Here is a 9,914-nt window from a genome sequence, read left to right as displayed (position 1 = left end):
CAGAGAACCAAAGCGCTAGGTGACCAGGTGTCTCGCTTAAGTTGTTCTTTGACAGTGCCCACTTGCAAATCCACATGGCACCCTCTGACTGACACATCCCACACGTGACAGGCACACCCAGGTGCACACACGTATGCAGACATATCACCTGTGCTCACATGCAGATCATCCACCAAACACATTGGCAGCCCAGTAGGAATAAAGCACAACAGATGTGACTGTCCCAGGCTCTCTGAACAGACCAGAGTCGCAGAGTCCCACCAATTTGAGATCATTGGATCAAAACATGCCTCCACCGCCACCATTCCTAAGAGCCCCTTTGGGAGATTCCAGGTTATGACTGCCTTCTTAAATTAAAAAAGGGAAAAGAAAAGAGAGAGGTCTCTTCCAATGTCTTTATTATTATTATAATATCATAATCTTCAGTTTTCAAAAATATAAATAGGTGCACGGAACCCTGGTGCCTGCACGGTCCCGGGGGCAGGGGCCGGGGAGGGGAGAAGGTTGGGTGGCACCCCCACTGGGAAGGAAGTGCCCTCAGCAGCCCTGCCAAATTGCCAGCTGCTAGGGTGGCAGACCCAGGTGAGAGGACACTGGAAGACGGACCCTTGGAGGGAACCCAAGCCCCATGCGGCGGAAGGTCCCTCTGATGGCTCTCCCCTGCCAGCTCACCCTTGGCAGGAGGCAGGAACCCGCCCCTCTCCCCCAAGGCTTCTCCCTCAGACAGACGGTGCAGCCCTCCTGGCTTCTCATCCAGTACATTCTGCTGCGGTTCCGAGTTCCTCATGCTCTCAGGCCTTTGCCCTTTCCAGCTCCTTCGGAGCCCTGCTCCCTCCTCCCTCCTCCCTAGCTCTCCCTGGAGGTGAAATAACCAACCATTGCACTGCTCTTGGATAAAGTCAGGAAACAAAAATAATCTTCTTTATTTAACTTAACCCCTCCCCTTCTCCCCCTGTCCCTGCACTGGTCCTTCAAAAGGCACGATGGGAGATTGAAGAAATGTCTCTAAATTTAGTCCACGAGTTATAATAAGTTGGCTTTGCTTTGGCATTCAGCGGACAAATTAGATGTGGTTTTGGTGATTTGGAGGGGTGAGTGGGTGCATACACAATGTGGGATTTATTTTTTCCTTCTTTAATGGGATTCCTTATATGACAAAAAGCGACAAGAAGAGGACACCATCTGGGTGGGTCCACGTCAGCCTGGCAGGCTCCTGGGCTCAGCGTCCTGGGTGCGTCCTGGAAGCTCCTCTCAGTGGGGCACACTGGAGCGGCTCCTCCGAGGGTGCCGTGAGCTTCGCTTCTGTAGTCTGCGTTTGTAGGTGGTGGCTAGGGCGAAAGGGAGATGGAAACGTGTCAGTGGACCTGGAAAGAAAGTGGGGCAAGCCTGAGTTCTCCCCAGCTTACCCGCTCTCTCTTGCGGAAACCGGGGACTCAGTGAGGTGCCTGAGGTTTTATCAGCTTCCCTGGTTTTGATTTTTCTTGGACTTTCTGGCTTTTTCTCCTTCATTCTCTCAGTGAAAGTGAGTCCCCTCCTGGGACAAGTACGTGGCCCTTCTAGGGGCACTTTTCAGTGATTTGTGACTGAGCAACCCCCTGACCTCCCCTCCCTTGCTCAATCCTGCAGATGGTACAGGGTCCCCAGGAGAGCGGATGGGGGGAGGGCTGTGCTGGCAGAAGCTAACCCTGTGCTCACTGAGGGTGGCAGGGGTGATGCTCACGGTCTGTGCAGGTGATCCGAGGCTCCTCCCAGTGCCCGCTGGGCTGGCACCGGATAGTGGGCACGTGGCGCTGGACAAACCCCTCCGTGCACTGGTACCGCACCAGGGAATTGATCTCATACCGGTCCTTCTTCTGCCCGAAGGTCCTGGCATGCTCCACTGCAGGGGGTTCTCCGCAGGCCACTAAGGGGCAAACATCCTTTATAAAGGGTCTCATAGGGTCTTTGGGGATGACCTACACTGGCTGTGACCCGAGGCACTGTGAGGGACACAGCCTCAACACCTGACACTGAGCCCTGGGCGTTTTCCTGCAGTGCTAAGAATCTGGAAGCCGCTGGCTCTAACATCTGGGTTCCTCAACAACTTAGAACAGCAGGAAGGGAATACAAAAGGGGTGGTCCTTAAAGAAATGAAGAGAAGATGAAAGGGAGGAAGAGCCAGGCACAGTGGCTCACGCCTGTGATCCCAGCACTTTGGGAGGCTGAGGCGGGTGGATCATGAGGTCAGGAGTTGGAGCCCAGCCTGATCAACATGGTGAAAACCCGTCTCTACTAAAAATACAAAAATTAGCTGGGCATGGTGGTGCGTACCTGTAATCCCAGCTACCTGGGAGGCTGAGACAGGAGAATTGCTTGAATTAGGGAGGCAGAGATTGTAAGTGAGCCAAGATTGTGTCACTGCTCTCCAGCCTGGAGACAGAGTGAGACTCTGTCTCAAAAAGAAAGAAAGGGAGGAGGAAAGGTGTGGCAGACTTGGGCTTCTTGATGACAATATCCAGTTCAGGGCAAAACAAAACCTAAAGGAGGCCCGGGGGTCTCCTCTCACACAGGTCATGAGCAAGGGCAGTGGGACATATCCTACCAGCACTCAATGTCCACAGGCTGAAAGCCAAGGGATTGAGGCCTGACAACTATGACTGTGACTGATGGCCTTGGGAACCCCAAAGACAGGGTGGCTCCCCACCTGGGGTCCCTTGTGGGTCACTCTGCTGCTGCTATCCAAGGGAATGTGTGCAGTGTGGCGTGAGGGTTCTGTCCTCTAACCTGTGACCTTCATGTGCTCACTATCCCTGCAAATGGTCCCTGGCAGAGAGCTTGCCCTTGCCACTGGCCCTGGGATGCTGGTGCCAGGTCAGCTCCAGTCTGCTTTTTGGACAGGTGAGGAGACACCAGGAGCCAGGAGACAAGGAACTCACCCCAGACCACAGAGCAAGAGCCTCACCTGTAGCTGGAGGTCTTGATCCTATCCTCCCCAGACCCCTCCCAGCCCCAGCTTACCTGTGCCCTTTTTACACGTGAAGGGCAGGTGATAATTGCAGGGAACATCATTCCACTCGCCCTTCTCATGCCAGATCATCACCACACAGTCCTCTCCGGCGGCAAAGAAATTGTCAGGCTGGTTGGGGCGCCAGTTCTCAAATTGCTGTGGGTGGGAGTGGGGAAGGAGTAAGGAGGGGGCAGCACAGTGCGGGGTGGCCTGCCCCCACTGTCCTCCCCATGGAGTCTCTTTGTTGCCTCCTTTCTCTTTTAGCCCAACTTCAGGCTCATCTGATAGCAACACAGAGGCTGCTAGGAGTCTGCTCAGGGCTGTTCTAGGGGCTATGGAACCCGGGGTCCTCTAGGGAATTGGTCACACAGCCTGGCTTGGGTCCTTCTCAGGAGTTCAGGACCCCCAAGACTCACAGGCCCTGTTAACAAGCTGATTCCTCTCCTCATATCCAGAAGGGCCAACCAGGGCTGACCACAAAAGGCTGCCTTGCTTGGGTAGGGATGGGTGGCAGAAACGCGGCTCTTAAGCCCTCCCAAAGCTTATCCTTCCAGCCTTGCTTCAGGACGGAGAGAAGCACAGCTGGCATCTATGCTGCTTTCTGTCTGTCTTCTTGAATAGACTTGGGTCCAATGTAGGCAAGAACCCTCTCTAAAGCTTCCATGGTGGTGGCTTTTACTGCTTGGTCTCCTTCCTCGCTCCATCCCTTGCCTCATGCCATCATTAGCTTGATCTGTCCAGCGCCAGGCTGGGCTCCAAAGGCAGAGATGGAGACACAATCCCTGCCCCCAGGGCTCCTGGTCCCACAGCTGCTCAGTGAGTATCTGCATGGGGTTTGAACGCCTCTCTCTCCAGCAGTCTTTATCCCACTGCCTCTCCTCTGGGCCATCAGCTGGGCCTGTAGCAGAACTCACCATGGGGTGTCCATCTGACCAGCGGAAGTCCCCTTCAATGGTCCTGTCATTCAGGCCGATCCACTGGTAGTCTTGAGCATTGTCTGGGGAAAGGATGAGGGTGTCAGGCCTCATGCTGGACATCCCGAGGGTGTCTTAGAAACTTGAGCTCATGGAGGCAGAGGGGATGGAGGAGGGAAGGAGGTGGGTGGGCTCCTAGGAGCAAGCCACCTGCTTCTCAGGTCCTCACAAGGGTCTCAGCATGGGCGTGTTTAGAGTGCACTTTGCACCACCTCTCCAAGCTGGCATGAACAGGTGACAGCCACAGCTTAGTCTTGGGCTGACTCTGGCTGGCAGTGGGCTGCCTTGGTTGTAGCCAAATCTGCTGGTCCCAAAGACTGCTGTCTTCTCTCGGGGAGCTCAGACTGCGGGAACACTGTCCCCCTCCCCCAGGTTCCTGTCCTGCAGTCTCACTAGGCCCAAGTCTGCTGCCTTCTGAAAGGTGAGGCCATTTGCCTGCACCGCCACTCTTCTCTTGGGCCCCAGAGGCCCCGTTGCACTCACTGTTGACAAAGTCCTGCTCCTCGGGGGTGACGATGCTGCTCAGGTGTGACTGCTGCTCCCGACACCGGCGCTCCGCATCCACCCAGGTCTCGCGGTCCGGGAAGTGGCGGTAACAGTGGCTCTGGTACTTGGTCCAGCCCTCCTCACATACCTCCTGGTCTGCAACACAGGTCAGGGGCTTGAAGGCAGGGGCAGAGGCCACCAGGGGATGGCGAATGCTGCCAGTCTTATGGCATGGGTTCCTGCATTCACCCCACCTTCAATGCTGTGCCCTCAAGGGAAGGGAGAGGCCCAGCTGGATGGGCTTCCAGTTGGGAACCGGTCTGGCTCCTGGGAGCCTCTGCATATGCTTCCACTTTGGAAAATGCCAGAGGCCCTTTCCTTCCCTGATGCTACGCCCTCCCCCCTCGCCCTCTCCAAGGATGCCTGCTCTGGTGGGCTGGCAGAAGTCAGCAGGCCAGGTAAAAAGAGGTGGGAAGGTGAGAAGTCTTGAGATTTAAGGCAAAACATGGTTCTGAGTTTCTGAGGGGCTCCAGGGAGAGGGGGATGGGGAGAGGAGCTGTGGAAAATGAGGGGGGGTCGTGGGAGCTGGCAGTGCTGGGGCAAGGAGCAGAGCTGGCAGCTTCCTTCCTGCAGAACCTTGGGTAGGGACAGAGCAGCAGAAATAAGTCAGCTTATGGTCCAGAGAAGACTCAGTGCTCTAAGGCCATCTATCAGAGATGGCTTCAGTTGAGCACACTGTGCCTGTCTCTTGGGGGTTCAGATAACCCACTGGGGGTCTGGGATCCAGGGTCCCTGGCTTTTTATTTTATTTTGGGGTGAATGGGAAGAGGGGAGGAGCGTCTCTCCTCATAAACCTGAATTTGTAATGGATTCTCAGTCTGGAGAAGGGGCTGGCTTGGAGTTCTTGGACAGGCTGGGGGACAGGGAGAACTGTGCTGAGCCAGCTCACTCAGCTTTGAGAGTGCTCATTCTCAGTCTCCTCCCAACTGCACCGTCAGTGACATCGTGCTGATGGCATTAAACTGGCCCTGGGGGAAGCATTTACACCTCAGGAATTAGCAGATGCTATGACCAGGGCTCCCTTTTCCCCTGTGAGAACTGGTTGTTAAACATCTGCCAGCACAGCGGGGACAGAGTGAATTCCAAGCCCCCCTCTCCCTTCTTCCCCTGGGGCCTCCCAGGTGGAGGGCCACAAACCCCTCAAGCTACATGATGGCCTCCCCGATTGGATGCCACCACAGTCTGGCTGTCCAGAATGGAAGGACCAGTACCCGAGGGGAAGGAGTCTTAGGCTGAAGGGCCAGATGCTTGGCCAAGTGGAGGAGAGACAGTTGGGGACAGTGGAGGGAGAGCAGAGGGGGAGGTCAGCAGCTGGAGGAGAGAGAGCAGAGCTGTAGGAGGCACTGCGGAAAAGGCCTCTGGTCCCTCTGCTACGAATACCTTCCCCAGGTGGTGAGGCCACAGTCTGGAAAGAGGGGAGAGACCTCAGAGGTAGCTCAGCGCTCTGAAGAGCCCAGAGATACATCTTAGGGTTGACTTGGGGGGTCAGTTTTTGGCCCCTTCGGTGGCTGAGTGCTGAGCTGGGCAGGCAGAGCTGGAGAGTGCAGCTTCTCTGGGAGGTGGGCATGGGAGGGCAGAGCTGTGCAGGCTGGAAGTTCTTAGGAAACAGAAACAATTCCAGGGAGGCTGGAAGAGGCAGCAGGACAGAGCCAAGGCAGGAAGCACCGTGGAGTGCAGAGGACTCAGGATTGGAATGGGAGAGGAGATGCAGCCCTGCTTAGCTGGCACCCAGGCCCAGGGCTGAGCTGGGTGGCTCTGGCACCATCTCTCTGCTCCATCAGCATACAGAGCCCTAGGAGGGCCCTGCCTCCTTTCCAGCAGCTCCCACTCTTCCAGTCTGGAAGCAAACAGCTGTTGACGGCATGGAAGCCCAAGACTCTCTTACCCTGTGGCAAATGTTTTAGCATCCTGGGGAGAAAACCCTTGTAGTCTCTGCTTCCACCCCAGCCAAGACCCCATATACAAATTTTTTGGGGTGTTGGGTGAGGATGGAAGGTGGGAGGCTGCAAAGGAGTAGTAATGTCCAGGCTTTTTTTTTTTTTTTCCAGAAGCTCCTCTGCCAGTCTATAACCTTGGCAGTGCCTCAAAGGAATATACAACCCACAACTACCTCCCCACGCTGCTTAGGACCAAAGGGAGACTTCCAGGAGTCTCAGCTGCTTTCTGGAAGTTTCTGGATATCCAACTTGAGAGTTCATTGAAAAGGGTTTTAAGCTCCTGCACACTTCCAGTTCTGTCTGCGCCATTGTGACATCCAAAGGTCCCGTCTCCCCTTTTCTGAGTTGAGAAACTCCCGAGAACCAGGAGGCTGGTGGGGAGAGTAGGAAGCACCAAAGGTGAGATAGCCAAGGCTTCAGTCCGGCCCTGGGAGGGTTCCTGGTGCACAGCTCCTTTTGGCAGAACTGGTGGCCCTGCCTAGGTGCAGAAATGGAGAGATCGGCAAGGCTCAAGACAGGAAACTCAACTCCTTCCCCTTGTAACAGTTCTGTTCTCTTCGCCTTGCACAAGGGAGGGAGAAAAGAAGCATAGGCTGGCATGGCATTGCCATGGCAGCTGTCATGAGAGTGATGAGAGGAAGGTGACAGGCAGCAGTCCTTGCTCATGCATGACTTGAGCATGCTGGTGACACAGGATATCTTGGGCAGACCAACCACAGCTCTCGCCCCAGGAGAAGAGAAAGGCAGCTTGGCCAGTGTGGCACAGTGGCTCCCAGGGCCACGGAGGAACCACGAAGGTCCCATGCCCATGACCACACAGAGAAGATCTGTGGCTATCATCTGGAATGAAAACCAATGACTCCCACCCCATAGCTTCCTTCCAGACAAGTGCTCCAAATCGGCCCTGTCCTCTTAGTCTGAACCGTACACCAACCTCGGTGGTGGTGTCAGCAGGTCTGGAAGCCCTGGAGAAGGTCAGATGAGCCAGTCCTCCAGAAAAGGGTTTTCAAGGAGAAGAGCAAGAAGAATGGGAATCACTGGGGCAGACTTTTCAGTTGTGGCCCCTGAAATGGCTGTCCAGATGGACCTCAGGGGCCCCAGCCAGGGCCTGGAGCCTGTGGTTAGGAGGGAAAGGTGAGGGAGGAGTGGGGGGTGGTGCAGGGGTTAGTAACATTAGCTGAAGCCGAGACGGCCGTACCGATCTCACACAGGTCCCCTCCGTAGCTGGGAAGGCATAAGCATGTGAAAGAGTCGATGGCATCCAGGCAGGTGGCTCCATTCAGACAAGGGCTTGGGAGGCACTCATCAATGTCTGCAAGAAACCAAGGGCCACATTAGGACTCCTGCCGGTGACTCCAGCCTCACAAGCCCTGTGGCCTCCTTCTGAGTGGCCAGTCCTGCTGCTCTGCAGAGCCCTGGGAGGGAACTGGCTGGTTTTCCTAAGAACTGTTGCTGCTGCTGCTGCTGCCACCATCTCGGAGTGCTGAAGCAAAGATCCAGACAAGGGTTTCCTTGGGCGTGTGTGATTCTTGATTGGTAAACTTGGAGCATCGGAGCCAGATTCCCCCGTGGGTTGGAGAGACCTAATATGTCTAAAGCCAAATGCCTTTTGTGACAGAGAGCATAGTGTTTTCCCGAGATGCCTCTTCTTTGAATATTTCAAGAAACCATGGATTCTGAATTGAAGAAAACTGAAGTCAAGTTCTTGAAGTTTGGTTAACGGTCTTTCTTTTTCTGGCTTCCTTTGTAGTTATGACCCAGGGAAAGAGGGCAAGGCTGTGTGGGGCTAGAATGAATGACCTCGAAGTGGTCTGAAGAGTGTAGATCCATATGAAAATGGCAGCATGGGATGTCTGCATGAGACCCATTGACTTCTTGGGCTGCAGACCCCTTCTGTGTCTTCAGTAAATAAGATTTTAGATTATTTTGTAAAAATGAAGACTGCATCTTTCTCTCGGGAGTGGGATGGAAACCATGTCCAACATTTCCACAGATAATCTCCTTTCAGCTTAAGGCCCCAGAAGGTGGCTATCTCCAGGGACACCCAATTTCTAGAGGGATTCCATCCTGGCCAGTGGGAGACAAGTGTTTGGAGCTACAGACTTGCTACAAGTGTTGTGTAGCAAGTGGCCACACAACAGCACTGGCACAAGCCTGGGATACAGATCCCCATCCTCTGCCTCTTTTCAGATAGGCTCCTCTTCTGTTCTTCTGGTACTGAGATATCCTTTCTGATCAAACTTCTTTGTGGTACTTGAATTGGTAAGTCATTGGCCATTGCCTCAAATTTTCACGAATTAGCCAAGGTGAGAACTGAATCTACCCATCTGATTTTTCTGCATCTTGCTGAGAAACCAGAAGTCCTGGGGGATCTCTTCTGCTTTCTTTGTATTTGTACTTCGAATGTTTCTGCTGTTTTTTTCTCCCCACTTGATTTCTTCCCCTGGGAACATGAAAAATGGATTATGAAGCTCCTCTTGCCAGGAGATCGGTAAAATTCTGTGGTGAGTGGGTTCCATTCACTATGGGGCACCATGACATGTGGTTTGAAGATACTAAGCCTCAGTATGTGCAGCCTTGTCCACACAACCTTCCAGATCCAACGATGTGTCCGCAGGTGGGCTCTGCAGGGCAGCGAAGCCCTGTGGTGGGAACAGGATCTCAGAGTCCTACACATGTGCCAGTACTTAGTTCTTGCCTCCTCTAAGAGCAGACCAGACCTTTAAGCCAACCCTCTGATGAGATGGTAAAGGCACTGAGTCCTTACGCGCCAGTGCATAGGGTACATAGCAGACATCTTCTAGGCCACAGCTGGATTTGTGCAACAACAGGTGGCCCGAAAATCCCCAGCTTTCAGGCATCTTGCTCAACCCGTGAGGCACCTGCTCTCCAGTTGTCGGGCAACGATGTTCTTTAACTTCATCTCGGGGAGTGCACACCATGGACTAAAACCAACAGTTCCAAGTTGGAACTGTTCCAAGCAAACCCAAAATGCATGGAGGAACAGACTGTAATCCCATCATGCACTTGGACTGACTCCCAGCATGCCCCAGGATTCCCAGCAGCAGCAGTAGCAGCAATAGGTCAGGCCAGTCGGCGGGGCGGAAGCTGGGGGCAGCTCTCCTGCAGGTTCTCTTTTGTCCATTAGCGTCATTATGGGAGATGGGAAGCACTGGGCAAGGGAAATTAAGCAAATGTAGGTGCTAAAGCAGTTGTACAGAGCAGGGAACAGGAGTGACCTCTGGGGAGAAGAGCTAAACATCAACCCTGGGGCCTCTGGCTGCCCATGTGAGAAAGGGCGGGAAAGGAAAGAGGCCCCAGTGGAGGTCAGGCTGGGGGGCATCCAGTTGTCCCAGAGACTGATCTCACAAAACCTGCTCCCAGGCTGCCGCAGCAGGAGTGAGGGGCAGAGTTGCTTTCTTTCTGTGTTTGGCCAGGGCACAAAATTTGAGAAGATTTTGGGAACTGAAG

At 54.2% G+C, this 9,914-nt stretch overlaps 1 protein-coding gene across 4 annotated transcripts in view; it reads right to left on the bottom strand.

Annotated features, from left to right (window-relative positions):
• Positions 1–381: 381 nt before the first annotated feature.
• The window catches only part of ACAN (aggrecan), a 72,197-nt gene continuing 62,664 nt past the window's right edge, over positions 382–9,914 (bottom strand). For 2 of the 4 annotated variants that reach the window (XM_035303749.3, XM_035303751.3), the window contains 6 exons: positions 7,642–7,755; positions 4,444–4,602; positions 3,901–3,983; positions 2,998–3,142; positions 1,721–1,903; positions 382–1,328 (listed from right to left, as the gene is read on the bottom strand). In XM_035303749.3, the coding sequence (XP_035159640.3) occupies positions 1,252–1,328; positions 1,721–1,903; positions 2,998–3,142; positions 3,901–3,983; positions 4,444–4,602; positions 7,642–7,755 (761 nt within the window). In that variant the 3' untranslated portion in view covers positions 382–1,251. The remainder of the gene's footprint in view (positions 1,329–1,720; positions 1,904–2,997; positions 3,143–3,900; positions 3,984–4,443; positions 4,603–7,641; positions 7,756–9,914) is intronic. The other 2 variants (XM_035303750.3, XM_035303752.3) reach the window with 1 other exon arrangement.

Source organism: Callithrix jacchus, chromosome 6 (genome assembly GCF_049354715.1).
Source record: "Callithrix jacchus isolate 240 chromosome 6, calJac240_pri, whole genome shotgun sequence".
Classification (NCBI taxonomy): domain Eukaryota; kingdom Metazoa; phylum Chordata; class Mammalia; order Primates; family Cebidae; genus Callithrix; species Callithrix jacchus.
The sequence above is the reverse complement of the archived record's forward strand: the minus strand, read 5'-3'. Positions and strand labels throughout refer to the sequence as shown.